Raw genomic sequence first — 21,365 nt, 5'->3', positions numbered from 1 at the left:
TGTCATTATAGTCTTGAATACAGATTTCTTCTCTCTTGCTCCCACACTACTTCCTTCCTCCCTCCTCTCCCAATATGGACACTTTACTTCCTTGCTAGTATCTCTTTGGTGTGTGCTTTAACATACATTTTCTAAGATCTGAAAGATTAGTTGATTTCATAAGGAATGCCTTCTGTAGAATTTTTATGCAAATCTTCACTGCCAGGATGCTTTTTTTTAACAAAAAATCTTATATACCATTTACCTCCATGAATTCAATAATCATTTCAATTTAATTAAATAAATAATTAATAAAAATATATTTTGTACAATGCAGTATGCTAAGATAATAGGTCTATATCCCAAACAGAAGAAAGGACATGTATAAAAATATTTATAACTCTTTTTGAGGTGGCAAAATAAATTATTTCCATCAATTGGGGAATGGCTGAACAAGTTATGGCATAAAAAATATGATGAAATATTATTATACTATAAAATATTATGATGTGGATGGTTTTAGAGACAACTGGAAAGACTTGTATGAATTAATGCACCATGAAATGAACTGAATCAGGAAAACAATTTATGCAATGACAACAATATGGTTAAGACAAACAACTTTAAAGAATTAGGAACTCTAATTAGTTTTATGATCAACCACTATTCTAGAGGACTTACTTACAATGAAACATGCTACCCATTTCCTAACTGAAAGGTAAAGGACTCAGAGTGCAAAATTAGGTGTGTGTGTGTGTGTGTATACATGGCCAATGCAGAAATTTGTTTTGCTTGACTATACATGTTTTAACAGTTTTGTTTTTCTTTCATTCTCAGTTTTTTGGAGGGATGCAGTAGAATAAAAGGGGGGAAGGCAGATTTTTAGTGTTTGAAAAAATAAAATCTATTTTAAAAAATAGGAAGTTTGGAAAAGGAGTGGTTTGGGGGGGGGAAATAAAACAATAAGTAATAAAATAATACATATTGCAACCCATCCAGGCCTTCTCATCCTGTGTGTTTTACCTTGTTCTACCCAAAATTAAAAGGTGACAGAGGCAAAGTTATTTTATTCTCAGTTCCAGAGTGCAGATCTAGTCTTTCAAAGGGCACTTGTTGCAGCCATGAGGTATCTGAGGGGCAGGGAGTTGGGGGTGGGGGGAGGAGGTTGTCAAGTTTTTCCAATGTCACTTGCAATGAATGACTGCTTCAGAAGAGTTTAAGAGCTTTCACAATGGAAAAAGGAAGAATGGGAGAGGATTAAGAAATAAGAGTAGATGTTGAAGGTGATGTTGAAAAAATAAGAGTAAGTGTTGAAGACAAGCCCCTTGATTGACTGTCACCAGACAAGTGAAGGGAAAGAGCTAGCTATCATCTCACCCTCTAATTGTTTGATCACACAACTCTTGAGATCAATGCCATGGTCTCACTTTGGAGACAACCGATATAGATGAAGAGAGGAGAAGGGGAGGGGTGGGGGCAGATGGTCTCAAAATAAAATAAAAAGCAAAAGGACAAGTAAATTTCAGTGTAACAATGGATTCATGAAACATTCTAATACTAATAAAAATGTTATACTTGTATACATAATTATATCTAACAAGTTATCATAAAAATAATATTAATGGCAGTCATACACAAATTGAGAAGATAATTCTATTGATTCTGCTAACTTCCCAATTATCCCTCGTTGAATTAACTGAATGGGCAGCATAATGACCTAATTATGTAACTCCTCTAGAGCGGACAGAGATATTCTGGATTCTCATGGACTACTAGGATTTTGAGTTTTCATTCACCTACTGAGGCAAGGAAATGTCATGTGTTTTGAGACTTGGGCCAAAGAGAGACAATACATGAAGAGAAAGGAGATGTTGGCATTGGTCTCCTCTTTTCAGTGATAATGGTGTTGACAACAGGAACGGAGCAGCTTTCTAATGACAATTTGGCACTTTTCCTCCTCAAATCCACACCTCTGGGGAAGCTGGTAAGGTGAAAGCTAAAGGTCCAAGCCTCAAGACTGCTTTTGTCAATGCTTATCACTTTGGTGCCTCCAGCACTGAGAAAAAAAATAGATATGATGCTGGGCTTAAACTTTTTCCACTCTCAAGACACAGTTTAAGAAGCCTTGCAGGAAAGACTGGCATGCTCTTTATTCCCTTCTCCTGTCTGAATCTTACATATTCTATTTTTTTTTATCTTTGATTTTGTTTTAATATTTCTTGCCGAGTCATTTATTTCTGTTTAGTCTATTGTGGTTTTTAGGAAGCCTGTTAGTTGGGTAAGATTTACCACTTTAACTTCTAAAATTTATTCCTTCCTCCAGAGCTTTTAATTTTTTTAACTTGCTTTTCTTCTAGATATTCATATAGACCTTAAAGATAATCCACGTTGGGGCGGCTAGGTGGCGCAATGAGTAAGAGCGCTGGCCCTGGAGTTGGGAGGACCCAGGATCGGTTCTGGTCTCAGATACTTAACACCCACACAAAAAAAACTGGCCATCTAACCTTGGGCAAGTTAACCCCAACTGCTTTAAAAAAAAAAAAGAAAATCTATTTTTTCCTTTTAGTCATTGCTTGCAGTTGTTAGGGAATTACTCCTTCCTTCTTTTGAGAAATCCCTATATCTGTGATAATTTTTTATACAGGTCAGCATTTTTGATTTACCAATCTCCTCAGCTCTGGTTCCAAACTATGGCTTTGTGCTAGGTCCAGGGTCTTCCCCATGCTGTGCATCTGGTTGGAAATGGTTTGTCTTGTTTTGTCCATGCTCTTGGTCAGCTAGGTTCCTGAGTTTATCTCCATCTCCTGGGTCTATCCCCACACTGATCTTTAAGATCAAAGTGTTAAGTGTTAAACAACTTCTATGGCATATCAGAATAGAGTGCTAGGCTATTGATAGAGTTGTGAACTGACTCAACCATTCTGGAAAACAATTTTGAACTATGCTCAAATGGCTATAAAACTGCACACCCTTTGACCCAGCAATACCATTACTAGGTCTGTATCCCAAAGAAATTTTAAAAAGAAGGAAAAGAACTGATCTGTACAAGAATAGCAGCTCTTTTTTGTGGTGGCTAAGAATTGGAAATCAAGGAGATGCCCATTAATTGGGAAATGGCTGAACAAATTGCAGTCTATGATTGTACTGGAATGTTATTGTGCTATAAGAAATGACAAGCAGGATGATTTCAGAAAGACCTGGAAAGACTTACATGAAATGATACAAAGTGAAATGATCAGAAGCAGGAGAATATTGTACACAGTAATAGCAATATTATATTACAATATTGTAACTTTGAATGACTTAGCTATTCTCAGCAATACAATGACCCAAGACAATTCCAAAGGACTCATAATGAAAAATACTATCCACTTTGAGAGAAAGAACATAGAGTAGGATATAGACCAAATTTCACTTTTTTTGTTCAAGTTTTCTTGCACAAACTAACACGGAAATGTTTTATATGATTGCACATGTATAAACTATAACAGATCACTTACCATCTCAGGGAGGGAAGAGGGGAGAGGAAGCATACAATTTAGAGCCCCAAATTTTAAAACAAATCTAATGTTAAAAATTGTTTTTATAGTAATTGGGGGAAAATATTGTTTTAAAAAACACCAAACAATAGAGTGCTAGGAAGCTCAGCACTCCTGGGCACCTGGGCTGTCTTGGTCTGAGCATTGCCATGACACAATCATTACCATTCCCCAATGCTTCCAAAGTTCTCCTGCTGGGACATCATGACTGTCCTGGGGAGTTCTCGTTTCAGGCCTCCAATTGATACCTATGAACAGAGAGCCCTGTTATCTATAAATATCTCTAGCTACTCTGGTTTTGTTGAAAGATTACCATTTTGTTTACCCAAGCTGGCTTTGCTGGTGCCCCCTTTCCTAGTGATCATAGGCATCCGGCTGGCCTTTTGCAGTTTTGAGGTGGCTTTTGAAGGAATAAGTACCTGGGATCAAGGTAGTCTACATTTGTTTAGGAAGCTGTCTTGGCCAGAAGTTCCTGAGAAGTATTTTATCTGCATCCCAGGAATTATGGTAATATTCTCTTTTACAGTCATTGTGATTTTCTCTTTGACCCATTCATTACTTAAGATGTTATTAAGTCTCCACTTAGGTCTTTATCTTTTGCTTGCAGCTATTATCTATAAAGAATGTTTGGCATTTGTTTTTTTACAATAATTTATAATTTATCTGTGCCCTAGAACATGATCTATTTTTGAAAAGGCATTACTTAGTGTTGAGAAATATGCTTATTTTTTGATTGCTCCCCTTGTCATGCCTTTCAGCTTTAAATGCTCCATTTGCTTAGTTCACTAGTCTCCTTTTTGTTTACCTTTCCCCTAGATTTGCCTAGTTCTCAGAAACAAACATTAAAATCTCCTACAATTTATTGTCCTTACTAACTGTACAGTGGGAAGTGCCAGAGCCCTGGAACATGACCTGGAGTCTCAGTTAATGGTAAAACTACCTTGAGCAAATGTAAACAGCAAAAGAAGTTCCAACTATCTCAGAAGAACCCTTGTATGTAACTATGCACCATCTCTGGCACTATGCCTTGTTTTTTTTTTTCTATATCTGACCTAGCCAAGGGTTGGTGGGGGGATCCATTGTAACATTTTGTCCTCCTCCACCAAAGACTGGGTCTTATGAGTAAACTCCCCTAAACAACCCAATTAACCCTAATAAAACCTATTTATTACCAAGCTGGCATGGCCTCTTTCTTTCTTTGATATCTCACTCAGTATCTTCTTTTTTTTTTAATTCAATTTTTAATTTATTAATTTGTTTGTTTCCTTTTAGTTTACAGGATTCAATTCCACAAATCCTTGAATTTCACATTTTGTCCCCCTCCTTCCCCTCCCCCCCATGGCATCTTATAATCAAGTATAGGATCTGTAAATACTTTCACATTATACAATGGTCAGGTTATAAGGATGGATTGTACCAGCTGGAATGAAAAATGGTAAAGAGGACATAAAATCAAATAAGAGAACGAAAAAGATCAGGTATTTTGCTTCCACCTGGATATAAATTTAGTTCTTTCTCTGGATGCACATTTTTCTCTCCATCATGCGTCTTTTGGGATTGACTTATATCCCTGCATTGTTGAGAAGAGTCCAGTCTATCAAAGTTGGTCATCACACATACGTTGTGTCTGTAATTGTGTACAAACTCCTCCTGGTTCTACTCATCTCACTCAGCATCAGTTCTTTTAAGCCTCTCCAGGTAAATATGAAGACCGCCTGCTCCCCGTTTCTTATAGCGCAATAATATTCCATAACATGCATATACCACAACTTGTTCAGCCATTCCCCAATTGATGGACACCCCCTTGATTTCCAATTCTTTGCCACAACAAAAAGAGCTGCTATAGACATTTTTGTACATATGGGTCTTTCTCCCATTTCTATGATCTCTTTGGGATATAACCCTAGGAGTGATATTGCTGGATCAAAGGGTATGAAAGTATTTATAGCCCTTTGGGCATAGTTCCAGATTGCTTTCTAGAAAGGCTGGATCAGTTCACAACTCCACCAACAATGCATCAGTGTTCCCGTTTGCCCACATCCTCTCCAGCATTTGTCATTTTCCTGTTTTGTCATCTTAGCCAATCTAACTGGTGAGATGTGGTACCTCAGAGTTGTTTTGATTTGCATTTCTCTAATCAATAGTGAATTAGAGCATTTCTTCATGTGCTTATAGATAGCTTTAATTTCTTTCTCTGAAAACTGCCTGTTCATATCCTTTGACCATTTATCAATTGGGGAATGACTTGTATTCTTATAAATTTGACTCAGTTCTCTGTATATTTTAGAGATGAGTCCTTTGTCAGAGACATAGGTTGTAAAGATTCTTTCCCAATTTCCCACCTCCCTCCTAATCTACTCAGTATCTTCTTAGAGAGTTTGCATCCCTATAATTGGCATAGCAGGGCAGAACTGATCAGCTGCCTTACATGTGTTCCTATAGCTGGCATAGCTAGTAAGACAATCTGCCCCCCTACAAATCTTGTGTCCTTCCATTATGTCTTTTTCCAATTCAGTTAACCATTCCTTTGTGAAAGATGTCATGCTATCAGGGACATGTATGCTTTTGTTGATACTGGCCATTGTCGATGGTTTCTTTTTTTTTTTTTTTTAAGCAATCGGGGTTAAGTAACTTGCTCAAGGTTACACGGCCAGTTATTTCTGGGTGTGGTGCTAAGTATATGAGCCCGGATTTGAACCCCAGGTCATCCTGACACTGGAGCTGGTGCTCTTACTCGCTGAGCCACCTGGCCGCCCCTTGTCTATGGTTTCTTTAAATTATAATTTGTAAATTGCTGACTTTAAGAGATATCACTTATGTTTTTATTACATGTAAGCTATCTCTTTTTCTGCTAGGATTCCCCAGGTTCGTCCAACTTTCTAGAAATATTCATTTTAAGAGGAAAAAAATTTGTGATGCCCATTGTACCCATTACCCTTTCATACAAACTTGGCTAAGATTTTCTCCAAGATTTATCCTAATTATGTGAAGAAAGACTAACTTTCTAATAAACTACAAGTAACACTAAAACAGAATCAAACTCTTATTGCTGTGACTAATATTGGTCTCAGAGAAGAAGTGATGAAACACATTTCTCTTAGGTAGAAAGATTGGAAGATTCTACATGCAGAATTCTGTAGGTGCTTTGCTACTGGTTTTGCTTAACTTTTTTACTCTGCTACAAGGGAAGATTCAATATCGTGAGTAAGGGTGTATATTAGGAAACGATTGTGACATAAAACAAAAAGCATCTATAAAACTTTGAAATAAAACAAAATTAATAATTGATGATTATTGTTATAGACATCATTTTTTCCAATTACTCCACTCAGGAACCACAGCTTCAAATAAGGGTTGATATGGAAGTAAGCACTTCTAATGTTTTTTATCCCCTTATTTAGTAGAGCATAGCTAAAGAAAAAAAAAGCATGTTGACGTGATTTAATCTCATTTGAAATTATATGGAAAGGCTGCAGATGGAAGCAGTTACAGTAAAGCTAAAAATGACTCACAAAGAAAATACTTAAAAGATTCCTGTTTTTATTGTTTAGTCATGTCCCACTCTTCGTGATCCCATTTGGAGTTTTCTTGGAAAAGACACTGGAGTGCTTTGCCATTTCCTTCTCCAGCTCATTTAACAGATGAGGAACTGAGGCAAATAGGGATAAGTGACTTGCCCAGGGTCACACAGCTAGTAAGTCTCGGAGGTTGGATCTAAACTCAAGAAGATGAGTCCTGATTCTAGACCTGGCACTCTATCCACTTTGACACCTAACTGCCCTATTCTTGACTGTAGACAGTTTAAGTTCTACTGGCATTGCCAAATGACTGAAGTGTATGAATATTATACTGTTGACATAAAAAAAATCAAGAGTACTGAAAGGTTACAAACTGACCATCTAGATGTAATATTATTCTTCACTGTGTACTTAATGGCATTAAGCAGACATTATACTATTTTTTGGTATCCATCTTCCAATTATAATATTTAGTATACAGTATTTGAGAACTAGAATAATGTGGTAGATAGTGAGCTGGTCTCAAAGTGAGGAAAACCTAGATTCAATTCTTCCATCTGATTTACACTGGCTGTGGGCCCTTGCCAAAGCACTTAACCTCTCAAAGGCTCTAAGCTACAGCTAAGGGGTCAGACTGCATTGTTAGAAGGAGATTCTTCCATTCCTCATAACAATGAAATCACATACCCAGCCCTAACTTATATAGTATTTAACTCAGAAGGAGTTTCAAAGGAATTTTTTTGCTCACTAGTTATATCTGACAAAGAATAATTAAGAATTAGTTTGAAAAAGAAATCATTTGCTTTTAGAAAATGCAATTTGTACAACTGAATTATTTTAAAATCCATTTCAAAGTATAGATCACTTGTCACAATGAACATTTGTAGGATTTCTATAAAGAGCTGCTTTTAGTCGTATCTTAATGATTTTAAAGTTTAAACCTAATTTCAATACAGAAGCAATAGTTGTTATCCAAAAAGGAAAAAAAATCTCTGGTACTCCAAAAAAGATTTTATTGGAGGGGGGAGTGTGCTAGGTTCTTTTTCTATAGACTGCTTTCCGCATCAGACATGAACCCCTCCTTTTTCTTGCTGCAGAGCTCCAGCTTCTTAGCTAATTAACACCTATCTACTTGTAACAGACAGTTGGGAGACTAATTGTACTAAAGCAAGACCTTGGCCCTTGCTATAAAACTCCTGGTCCTTTCCCATATTCCTGAACAGTGTCCTTGGGATAACTACATCAAACTGAGAGGAGGTGCAAGAGCCTGGAATAATTTGGGTTTGGAGTCAGGGGAAGAGTCTTTCACAAACTCATCCATCCTCCTTCTCTCTCCTCTCCCCATCACCTCATATAAGACTATGTCATGGATGTAGTCTGCCCCTCTAGAGATTAAATTTTATCCCTGTCATGTGATGAAGCAAGGCATATTTGCTCTCCACTTCTCAACCCATGCCCTTACATATTTAAAGTTATCACAAGGCCCTCCCTCATGTGAGCCAAATACTCCTCTCAGCAATGCAAGGTTATAAGACAACTCCAAAAGACTCATGATGGAAAGAGATATGGTCATCCAGAGAAAGAACTAGAGTGCAGACTGAAGCAAACTACTTGCTCTCTCTCCTTTTATTTCCTCTTTCTCATTGTTCACTCCATTGGTTATAACCCTTTTTTACAACCTGACTAATGTTTAATGTGAAGGTATTTGTAGAACCTATATTTGATTGCATGCCGCCATGGGGAGAGGGAGTGGGGAGGAGAGGAAGGGGGAGAAAATTTGAAACTTAAGAGATTGTGGAACTGAATGTTGTAAACTAAAAGTAAATAAATAAATAAATAAATAATGCCAAATAATAGGTGGTTGCTTTTAGCATCCTTAACTGGTTTTTTGCTTCTACAAAAATCTCTAGGTCTCTCTTTGATTTCTTTGGGATATAGGCCTAATAGTGATTTGCACAAAGAAAATGCACGGTTTAGTTATGCTGGGGACATATTTCCAAATTGTTTTTCAAAATGGCTAGATAAATTCACAGCTCCACCAACAATGCATTTATGTGCCTATTTCCAGCAGGCCTCATATGTACAAAAATATAGCAGTTCCTTGTAGTGGTAGAAAACTGGAAATTAGGGAGGGAGGTTCTCAATAGTTGGGGAATAGCTGGACAAATTATGCTTTAAGAATGTAATGGAATACTATGTCATAAGAAATGATGAAAGGGATAATTTCAAAGAAACCTAGGAAGACGCGTATTAATCAATATAGAGTAAAATGAACAGAACCAGAACAATTTACATAAAAACAACACCATAAAGACAAGCAAATTTGAAAGACTCAAGAGTATTGATCAATGCAACTGAATATACTGCCTACCTTCTGACAGAGAGCTCATGGACTAAGACTGAAAATTTAGACATCTATTTTTGGACATGGCCAATAGGGGAATTTGTTTTGCTTCATTATGCACATTTGTTACAAAGGCTTTGTTTTTCTTTTTCTTTTCAACGAGATGAGAATGTGGAAAGAGCAAATAGATTTTTTTGTTCAATGAAAAAAATTAAACTATATTTTTAAAAAAATCTCTAGGGGTGGCCAGGTGGTGCAGTGAGTAAGAGCATGGGCCCCTGAGTCGGGAGCTCTGGGATCAGTTCCGGCCTCAGATACTTCACACACACACACACACACACACACACACACACACACACACACACACACACACACAAACTGGCCATGTAACCTTGGGCAAGTTACTTAACCCCAATTGCTTTAAAAAAATAAATCTCTAGGTCCCAAGAAGTAGTTGCAATGGACTGGGAAAACATTCATCTATTTTTCAAATATATCTGACATAAAGGATGTACTCTAGAGAAATCTGCCAAATCTTTGCTGTCAATTGCATGACAGTTTAAAAACTTAAATTAAAAAAGAGAAACATGAGACATTTTTAAAAATTAAAGATGAAGATAAAATTTGATACTAAAGAATTCTATAGGGTGAAATATTTAAAGTAAATACAGATTATAGTTTTTAAGAACAGGAATAGAAGACATGACAACCTGAAGAAAGTCCTCTAGCTTATATATTACTTTAGCAAAACTAAGATTTTAGTGTTAAAACAGGTATGTGAAGGTGGCTATAACTTTGAATAAAAACTTTTTTCCTGTGTTTTTGTTCTTTTCCTAGATGATTCCTTCTAGAAAATTGATATTTAAAAATGTTCACATTCAGAAACATTAAACTAGCAAGAAACATTACTAAAATGTATAGAAGTGATTCATTTCTGAGATGCTTCCTGGCCATCGATGCCAGGAACTTTAGTATGGTGCTCTTCAGTTTCCACTTGTGCACTAGATTTTATGGCATGAGCTGCATAATTAAGGCTGGTATTTTCAGTCCATCTCCAGTAGCCTGAGAAAGGATTGTACAGCATTCCTGTTATTGTCTGGACCAAAAGACCATCTAAAAAAAAACCACAAAACTTATTTAATAAATTATAACAAGCAAAGGTCTTAACAATGTTGATGTAACTACCAGTAATGAAAAACATCGGGGCGGCTAGGTGGTGCAGTGAATAGAGCACTGGCCCTGGACTCAGGAGGACCTACCTGAGTGCAATTCCAGCCTCAGACACGTAACATAAAAAACTAGCCATGTGACCTTGGGCAAGTCACTTAACCCCAATTGCCCTCCAAAAAGCAGAAAAAAAAAAAGAAATAATATACCTATAGTTTTCTTGAATGGCATAGGCAGCCATATTTTCTAATCAATTAAAGAAAAGAGTTCACCTAAGAGGAGAACCTTACAAAGATAGCTTCTTAGGTCTGATTTTTTTTAAAAATGGTACAAAAAGGAAGCTAAAAAACAAACCATTTCTAATTGGGACTATGAAATTAATTTCAATTCAACAAACATTTATCAAGCACCTACTATGTTCTAGATACTGTGCTAAGCACTGGGGTTACAAAAAGAGGGGAAAGACAGTCCCTGTCCTTAAAGGAGCTTACTATCCTAGGGGGGTGGGGCTATATTTGAACAAATATAGACAAAGCAAGTTATATACATAATAAATAGGAAATAATTAACAGAAGGAAGGCACTGGAATTAAAGAGGGGTTAGGGAAAACTTCTAAAGAAGATGGGGTTTTAGCTGAGACTTCAAGAAGCCAGGGAAGTCAGTAGGCAGAGGAGAAAAGGGAGAATATTCCAGGCTTGGGGGACAGCCAGAGAAAATGCACAGAGCCAAGAAATAGAGTGTCTTATCCATAGAACAGGCAGGAGGTCAGTGTCACTGGATCAAAGGGTATGTGTTGGGGAGTAAGATCTGTAAGAAGACTGGGCCTAGGGTTATAAAGAGTTCTGAATGCCAAACAGAGCATCTTGTATTTGCTTCTGGAGGTAACAGGAAGTCACTGGAATTTGTTTGGGGGGGGAGGGGGAGGCTGCAGGGGATGGTGTGACATAATTAGGCCAGCATTTTAGGAAAATTACTTTGGTAGCTGAATGGAGGATGGATTGGAGTGGGGAGAGATTTGAGCCAGGTGGACTCATCAGTTGGCTCTTGCAGTAATTAAGGTGTGAGGTAATGAGGGCCTAGGCTAGATTGGTGCGCCAAATCCCATTAAATTTAAACATTTAACATCACAACCTGGCCAATATGTATAACAAATTTGTAAACAAGTATATTGGTCACAAATTAAGTGGATCAGGACTTAATAATGGCCAAGTAGCTATAAAGTCTAGTGGGTCCATCATAGTATTTTTGGTGTAAACTTGTCCAACATTGTTGAAGGTTCTTCCCATTCATATGCATTCTTGGTTTACTACTCTTTGTTAAAAAGAAGAACATATAAATGTTCTGCATGATTGCACATATATAACCTATATCAGACTGCTTGCCATCTCAAGCAGAGGGGAGGGATGGGAGAGAAGGATAGAATGTGGAACTCAAAACTTTAAAAAATGTTAAAAATTGTTTTTACACATAATTGGGGGGAAAAATAAAATTAAAAAAAAGAAGTCCATTTTATCCAATAGTGCCTTTAGGTATAGGCAGCTTAGGGGACTATTATGAGGGTTCTTCAGGCTTTGCCTATGCTAGAAATGCTTCGACACCTGAGGGGATATGATTGAGTGGGGAAATTAATAAAGTGGGGTACAACTAGACATGAGGGCTTTCATCTGTTGAATGTACCAATGAAATGCCCTGGCCCAATGTGACTAGGATCATAGAACTTCAGGGTGGTTGGAAGGGCTCTTGTAGGTCATTTAACCAGTTGCCCTAATTTTCACAGATTGAGAATTGTAAGAGATTTTAGAGATAATCTAGTCTAACCTCCACATTTTACAAGTGATGAAACTGATCAGGTTTGGAAACTCGGAGCTAAAAGAAACAAATGAAGACACTTGCCCAAGGTCATATAAGTATCAATCGGCAGCACTTTTTGATTTTAAGCTAGTGCTCTTTCTACTAGACCAGGGGTTCATAATGTAGCATCTGTGTGACCTTAGTTTTTTTTTAATATTCTGATAACTATATTCCAATATAATTGGTTTCTTTGTCATCCTGTGTATTTTATTTTATGTCTTTAAAGATATTATTCTGAGAAGAGAGCTATAGGCTTCACCAGAAATGACAAAGTGGTCCACGACTCAAAAAAAGTTAAGAACTACTACACCAGGCCAACCCTGCCCCTTGAAGATGATTAAAATGAGGCCCAAGAACCTAAGTGAGTTGCTTAAGATAAAGTTCATTAAGAGACAGAACCAAGACCAGAATCCCAGTCCCCTCCATCCCAGATCCAGCTCTCTTCTCAATACTGCACAGTTATCTCTATTTGACATTCTCCTGAAGATATTTTGAGGCTTTTCTATAGGCCTTATGTAACACTAACTTGGGTCTCAATTTAGGATTGAGATCAATGCCCTAGAAAATCATGGTGCCTTTTCCCTTCTAACTCTTTTTTGTCTTTCTCTCCTTGAAAACTTAAAAAAAAAAGACCGCCTCCTCAATTTAAGCAGTTGGTTGGGCCCTATTTTACTGCTTCATATGTCATTTATAGCAATAAGTAAATTACAAGACTTCATTAAGATCATATTTTAAAGAATGTTTTATATTTTGGAAAGAATTATTTGTACTTAAGCTGGTAAGACTGCTTTAATACTTACTTGATTCTAAAAAGCTCTCTAATTCTTCTGGTGAAACAAACTTCTCCCAGGTATGAGTTCCTTTAGGTACGATGCCTGCAATTTGTTCTGCAAAGATAATTCCTAAGGCATAGGAAAGTTGTGTTTTGTTGATTGTAGTAATGAACAATGAGCCTCCAGGCTAACAAGACCAAAAGAAACAAAAAAAGTAGTAAAAAATAAATTCAGAAGGGAAAGTAGCACCAGTCAGGTGACAGGTTTGAGACTGTTTCATGGTAGGTTCACAACCAACATAATTATAGCTAAGATGCATATAAAAAATACAATATATCAAAATAATATTCATTGTCTTGGGGGGGGGAAATCTATCTCTTTCTAACCATCACCAAAAGCTACCTTCATATATAAAGAGAGGTTTTCATTAGCATTACATTCACAACTCTCACAAAGCTAATTCACAGTTACTTTTTCTAATTTTTGGACACATGAATTCTGAAAAGTGGTACCTGAAAATAAGGTAGCACATTAAATCAACATTTAGGTTCCACCTAATACCCATCAGATTGCTAAAGATAGTTAAAGAGGAAAATAACAATGATTGGAAAGCTTGTAGGAGAATAGGCATATTCATGCACTATGAGTGTGGAACTGTGAACTGGTTCAATTATACCCAAAATGTCACTAAACCAAACATACTCTTTAACTCAGCAAACCTACTATTAGGCATCTATACCAAAGAAATCAAAGATAGAGGGAAAGAACCCATATGTACAAAAATATCTATAGCATCTCTTTCTGTAGTAGCAAAGGAAAGAAAATAGGTCCCTTCTAGTTGGGGAATGGCTGAAAAATTATGGTAATGTAAATCTAAGGAAATATTTTTCTACTGTAAGAAATTACGTATATGACAGATCCTGAGAAACATGGGAAGACTCTTACAAACTAATAAAGAGTGAAATTAATAGAACCAGGAGAAAAATTTGTGAAATGACAATAATAATGTGAAGAAATGCAACTTTAAAAGACCTCAGAATTCTAATCAAAGCAGTGATCAGTACTGATTTTAAAAGACTGACAATGATACCTTCTACATCTTGAGTGAGAGGTTAGGAACTCAAGATTTTGAATGAGATATGCATTCTCAGATACATATTGACTTGTTTTGCTAGACTAGGCATACATTTATTATAAGAGAAGACATCTACTGAGGAAAGGGAATGTGAGTGCATAATGATTGGTATGCAAAAAGAACCATATTAATAAAACATCCATTTTTAAATGACCAGAAGGGAAAAGAGTACATAAGGTAATACAAACAAATAGAACAGTTTGGTCAAATTTTTAAATTATATATGTATAATTCTAAAAATGCATATAAATGCATAAATGTGTGTGTGTGTGTGTGTGTGTGTGTGTGTATATAGAGAGAGAGAGAGTATCTTTTTTTTTCTTTTTGGAGGGGGGAGGGCAGGGCAATTGGGGTTAAGTGACTTGCCCAAGGTCACACAGCTAATAAGTGTTAAGTGTCTGAGGTCAGATTTGAACTCAGGTCCTTCTGACTTCAGGGCCAGTGCTCTACTCACTTTGCCACCTAGACGCCCCGATATAATGTATCTTTTAAAAAACATGCATATGTGTGTGTGTGTATATATATATATGTATATATACACACACATATATATGTGTGTATATGTCTTGTAAAAACATACACATAACAGAAATTAATTTCTTATACAATACTCTATCTTGTTCTTTGCATACTGAAATTTTTGTATTTACTAATTATTAAGTTCACAATAAAAAAGAAACTTTTAAAAAATAAGGTGACAGGTACCTCTGAAATCCTGGAATCAAAGACATTTAAAAAAATAACCTAGAAAACAAAACTGAAAGAATAATAATGTTCCTCAGTACAAGCACTACATGTTATTATCAGGCTTTTAATAGTAACTCAGGCTCTTAATGTTTTCCTTTATGAAGCAGCATTCCATAACATCTTATGCAAAAATTACTGATTGACCTGCACAATCTATTTACAACACAATCCTGTTATAAAGGGATGAGCTACAACAAATATTATACTTATAAAAGGATTTCCTGTGAAATATGAATAATTTTATGTAAGAAAATACTGTAAGAGGTAGAATAAAATGCCCAGTTTCTAATATGAAATGAATTCTAAATACCCAAGAAAGACTTGGAGAAAGAGAAGGGAATAAGGAAGGTTTTATCATAGAATGATAGTTGAAAAATGTACCCTGGGAGAGAGATTCAATTAGATTTAGTTTCCTTCATGAGAAAAACATGTAACTTCAATTTATGAGTTTCTTACATAAGAAATTCAACAAGTGTGCAAAGGAAGCTTAGGTTTTAAATTTCAGAGAAAGTAACCGAGGCACCAAGAGATTTTGCCACTGCCAGGTTTTTAGATAGATCTGAAACAAGTTTATCTCATTAATTATATGTTTCCAGCATTCTTATTAAAATGGTATTTTAGAAAAACAGAATTTTGCTAGTCTATTAGATTATATGAGTTACGAGAAAAGGACAAAAATGACTCCCAAATAAAAGGCTAGTCAAAGTAATTTATACATGGCTTTGCAATGTATTCCTATGCATCAAACAATGTGGGAAATCAAAGAACTTAAATGCAAATTAATTACAAGGAGATTAATTACAGGGAGATGTTTCTGGATATTGCTTTTGTCCAGTTTCTCCCTAATCCTTTTATTATTTGAGGAAAGAATAACACTACCTTTCAGACTGATGGGGAAAAAAAGCAACCCTAAGCAGATCTTCCTAAATTCATTAACAGTAACTTTTTATTTTTGCTTTTTGGGGTGGGGAAGGTAGGGCAATAGGGGTTTAGTGACTTGCCCAAGGTCACATGGCTAAATTTTTGTGTTAAATGTCTGAGGCTGGATTTGAACTCAGGTCCTCCTGACTCCAGGGCCAGTGCTCTATTCACTTCACCACCTAGCCGCCCCAACAGTCACTCTTTCACTAGATAAGTGAAAATACAGGAAATGTAATTATTTTTGTTTAAAAGGCATTTCTGGTGGGGAGAAAAAGGTGTATATAGCAAGAGAAAGCATTTACTTTCAATTCCTTCTGAGTTATAGAATTTGTGCAAGAATAGTTCAACAGGGAAATGAGAAAATAAACAAAGCTAGCAGCCAAAGTAGTTCTCCTGAAATGAAGATGAATATATCTAATTATTTTTCTTCTGGAATACTTCAGCTACATATTTATGTGCATGTACCTCTTTATTTTAATTTTATTTGCACAGGCATACAGATCCTCAGTAGGCCCAATGTGTGAGCTCAACAATAAAGAGTAAGATTTAGGATTCAGGAAATAAACTCAAATAGCTACACTAGTTAAAGGAGTATTTTCTAGAAGTCAATGAAGTTTGGGGCAATGAAATAAAATTGGGGACGGCATTCCATTCTTTTGGCACCTAAATCTAGGGAATTCTCTTAAACAAAATATTATTTAAAATTCAAAGGTAAATGATAATGGCTCATATAAATTTTGCTTATGTTGCTATAATTACTTAGCCTTTACAAGGCTGGATAAAAAAATAATACAAAAATCCCATGAGCCCCTCATGAATATCAATCTCATCACCTCACATTTAGCTTCATATCTAACATTTTATATTGAAGGTACTTTGAGCGATAGCATTATATAATAAAACACAAGGTGGCCACGTTAAAAGATATTTTAGAATATGCACTTAGATTAAAAATCCTAGACTGAACTGTTCTACACAGGATCTTGAACAGCCATATATATGCACAGTTGCTTAGCATATACAATTTGATCATTGAAATTACTGTAACAGAAATCATTTTTTTAATTAGAAATCAATGGTTCTAGAATTTTTGCAAAAGGATCTCTTAACTATTTAAACCTAGTCAACATTACAGGGAAGAATACTGTTATAAATATGTGTAGCTTCCCAAAATTGCACTTGTCAAAGGTAATTTACTTTCAATAATAAACTAGGCTCCAAAGGTATTTTATTGTGTCTGCCTTTGCATTGGCTAACATGACAGCAACCTGGGTTTCAAGATATCGGTTCTCTATCAAGTGGTATCAATATTCAGGGCCAACCTAAGAGCATATAAAGACAGAGAGAAGAGACACAATACCAGGTTCCCCAAGACATGCTCCACTTTCAAGCCTGAAGCTGGAGACTGAATGGCTTCAGTTACAAAAGGAAATCCATTACCACATGCACAAAAAACCCTTTGCCCTGCCAAGACCTGCCTGAGTACCTGTTTCTTAAAAGGAATAAACAGAAGAGAACCTTTGGTCAACACAAGACAATGCTTACTTTTAATACTTGGCAGCAGCACTGAATAAAGGTTTCCAAATCATTCACATGCTCCACAACCTCTGAAGCTACAACAGCATCAAAAGTTTCTGCTGTCTCTTCTACAATGTCCTCCAGGGAACATGCTTTGTACTGGATTCTCTTGTCCAGAACCGGATCAAATGATTTGTGCTGTTGTGCTGTTTTAATATTCTCATTCAAAGGATCAATTCCAGTAACCAAAGCTCCCAGTCGCCCTAGAGGCTAAGGACAAAAAGTATCGTCACCCTTTGAAAGAAAACAAGAAGCCTGTACTAGTAGCTTAAAATTTTCTAAAAGGCTAGCAATCAGACATTATGAAAAAAGATTTTTAGGGGCGGCCAGGTAGCACAGCAAGTAAGAGCACCGGCTCCAGTGTTGAGAAGACCTGGAGATCAAATCCTGCGCTCAGACACTTAGCACCCACCCAGAAACACCTGGCCGTGTAACCTTGAGCAAGTTACTTAACCCCAATTGCTTAGGGGCAGCCAGGTGGCTCAGCGAGTAAGAGCACTGGCTCCAGTGTTGGGACGACCTGGAGATCGAATCCCGGGCTCAGACACTCAGCACCACACCCAGAAATAACTGGCCGTGTAACCTTGAGCAAGTTACTTAACCCCGATTGCTTAAAAAAAAAAAAAAGATTTTTCTCTACCCTCTGGGTACATGGCACTATATTTATTTTCTATAGTCATAGTGACAAACAACCAAAAATATACTGTTTATGAATTTTTTTTGCTTTTTAGAGGGGAAAGGCAGGGCAATTGGGGTTGTGACTTGCCCAAGGTCACACAGCTAGTAAATGTTAAGTGTCTGAGGCCAGATTTGAACTCAGGTCCTCCTGACTCCAGGGCTGGTGCCACCTAGCTGCCCCATGTATTATGCATTTTAAAAATAAAGGCATTATCAGTCTTTAAGTTCACTTAACCATTCTAGAGGACTGCCCTTTTCCTCTGAAGACAAGAAATCATTTGATATAAGCTGTTCTCTTATCAATGAGTATTTTCACAGAAAAGACATATAGCCTTAGTTTATGTTGCTATAATTACTTAGCCTTCACAAGGCTGGATTAAAAAAAAATACAAAAATTCCATGAGCCCTTCATGAATATCAGTCTCATCATCTCACATTTAGCTTCAGACCTAACATTTTACATTGAAGGTACTTTGAGAGATAGCACGGTATAAACTAATGATTTCTTCTTGCCTTCCCTATTTACATGTCATTACATTAATGCCCTTGAAACCTGGAAGAATAATTACAATGCCATTTCACAAGATTTTTCAACATGAGACCAGAAGGACAATGTTTCAACAAGATTCTTCTATATTATGGGTTCTATAAGAAAAGTACCCAGAACAAAGAATGAAAGGCTCATTGCTAGTCCCCAAGGCCTAGTATAATTTAGCAACAAATTTTAATTTCACCTATTACAATTCCATGGCCAAGTTAGGTGACTGTATAGAAGGGCTTTTTCAATCCCAGTCTTACCCCCTCATCATAGGATATATATTATGATTCATTCATTCAAATGTTTCTTAAAAATATTTAATGAATACTATATAAATCTGTTATCCTCCCTCTTAGGTTTCTAACTTGGGTTTAAAAGGAAAATATAAGTGAAATAATTATAAAGTGATCTGGTTCTTACTTCACATAACAATCCACCTCCACAGCCAACATCCAGAATCTTCATTCCAGACAATGGGCTTCCCAACTGATGATTAGTAACCATTTTCAAAAGGTTATCTCTAAAAAATAATAATAAAATCTGTGACTGGCTTATGTCTAAAAAACACAAAAATATACAAAGTTCAGTGATTTTCTTATTAATAAAACATTTTAAAGTGTGCCATTCTTTTTTTTTGTTTGTTTGGTTTTTGGAGGGAGGAAGGCAGGGAAATTGGAGTCAAGTGACTTGCCCACAGTCACATGGCTAGTTTTGTGTTAATTGTCTGAAGCCGGATTTGAACTCTGGTCCTCCTGACTCCAGGGCTGGTACTCTGTTCACTGTGCCACCTAGCTGCCCCAAAGTGTGCCATTCTTAAAGAACTGCTGCATCTGTGATTTAAGATCAATTTGTTTACAAATATTTAAAAGTTTTTATTTAGGAACAAACAGAAGTGTTTCCAGTGATCAAAACCAGAAAAGCTAAAGAGTAATTTTGAAATTGTAAAAATGGAAGGAGGAAGGAATAATGCAGACCAGAGGCAACTAAGTTTTTTCTTAATAGTGGTTCATATGAGCAGAAATCCCTATTTTACCTCATATTGAGCAAACTGACAAAGACAGTAATAGACAATGTTATGGTAGAAAGACAGATACACTAATTGGAGGTTGGTAGGGTGTGGCTGGTAGTCTAAAATTCTGGACAGCAACTGGGAATCATACCAAGAAAATGACAGCCATGTCACAGAGATCTGACTACTAGCCATAATACCTAAAGGAGGTCCAATATAGAAAGAAAGATACCATGTATAACGAAATATTTATGCAACATTTTTGTGTACACCAAAGAGCTGGAAACAAAGTAGTTTCTTTTTTTTTGGTTTCATTTTTTTAAATTAAATTGATTTGTTAATTTACTTTTAGTTTACAACATTCAGTTCCAAAGTCCCTTAAGTTACCCCCTCCCTCTGCCCCCACATCATGGCAGCATGCTCTCAAATATAGGATCTACAAATATCTTCACATTCATTACCGTGTTTCCCCGATAATAAGACCTATCCCAAAAATAAGCCCTCCCCTTACTGTGTAAGATTCCTCTAAAATAAGCCCTCCCCCGAAAATAAGCCCTATTGAGATTGCTACTGTAGTGAAGGTGATCCCCTGCGCTACACGCTACATTATGGTACCCTCTGTATGCACCGTCCCCCCCCCGGGGAAACGCACGCCACGCTCCGAGCTGCATCCAATCAGAGCTGCAGCAGTGAGCGCGTCATCCTGTTCTTCCCCAGTGATTTGCTTATTGAATAAAGGTACATTTTTTTGTTCACATTTACCTGTTTATTAAAATTGCTGTCAATGTTCATTAAAATAAGCCCTCCCCTGAAAATAAGCTCTCTGGTGTTTTTCTGTCCAAAAAAAAAATTAATAAGACAGTGTCTTATTATCGGGGAAACACGGTATTAGTCAAGTTGTAAAGAAGGATTATAACTTATGGAATGATCAGTGGGAAAGAGGAAACAAAACAAAACAAGAAAAAGAAACACAGCAAGTAGTTTGTTTCAATCTGCATTCGGACTCTGTAGTTCTTTCTCTGGATGTGGATATGCCTTTCCATCATGAGTCTTTTGGAGTTGTCCCATAATCTTACATTGCTTAGAGGAGCCCAGGCTATTGAAGTTAGTCGTCACGCTTACGTTGTGTCTATGATTGTGTACAGATTTCTCCTGGTTCTGCTCTTCTCACTCAGCATCAGTTCATATATGCCTCTCCAGGTAAATATCAAGTCCATCTGCTCCTCATTTCTTATAGCACAGTAGTATTCCATTACATTCATAGTCCACAATTTGTTTAGCCATTCCCCAATTGATGGGCATCCCCTTGATTTCCAGTTCTTTGCCACCACAAAAAGAGCCGCTATAAATATTTTTGTCCTCTCTAACTCGTGTTTTGTCATGAAATCTTCCCCTCTCCATAGATGTGACAAGTAAACTATCCCTTGCTCTCCAGATTGCTTACAGTATCAGGCTTTATACCTAGATCATTGTAAGGGTTATGGGATTTAAAGATCTTCCATGACCCATGGACGTGCTGACATAGAAGAGCAAGAGAAAGCGGAAAGCGAGAAAAAGTGAAAGCCGAGCTAACAGTCCTGCGGTTGGC

At 36.7% G+C, this 21,365-nt stretch overlaps 1 protein-coding gene across 2 annotated transcripts in view; it reads right to left on the bottom strand.

Annotated features, from left to right (window-relative positions):
* Window positions 1–249: 249 nt before the first annotated feature.
* Window positions 250–21,365, bottom strand: part of COQ3 (coenzyme Q3, methyltransferase) — a 52,721-nt gene continuing 31,605 nt past the window's right edge. Inside the window, exons 4-8 of one of the 2 annotated variants that reach the window (XR_011166279.1) lie at window positions 19,189–19,288; window positions 17,520–17,762; window positions 13,199–13,358; window positions 9,786–10,493; window positions 250–7,190 (exon numbers count right to left, since the gene is read on the bottom strand). Coding sequence is in view for 1 of the 2 variants with exons in the window: in XM_069077179.1 (XP_068933280.1) it covers window positions 10,309–10,493; window positions 13,199–13,358; window positions 17,520–17,762; window positions 19,189–19,288 (688 nt within the window). In the remaining variant the exon portion in view is untranslated. Of the gene's footprint in view, window positions 10,494–13,198; window positions 13,359–17,519; window positions 17,763–19,188; window positions 19,289–21,365 lie in introns of both variants that reach the window. The other variant, XM_069077179.1, reaches the window with a different exon arrangement.

This window comes from Petaurus breviceps, unplaced genomic scaffold (assembly GCF_028583685.1).
Source record: "Petaurus breviceps papuanus isolate PSGF00001 unplaced genomic scaffold, PetGlider_PUasm1.0 90977, whole genome shotgun sequence".
Taxonomy (NCBI): domain Eukaryota; kingdom Metazoa; phylum Chordata; class Mammalia; order Diprotodontia; family Petauridae; genus Petaurus; species Petaurus breviceps.
The sequence above is the reverse complement of the archived record's forward strand: the minus strand, read 5'-3'. Positions and strand labels throughout refer to the sequence as shown.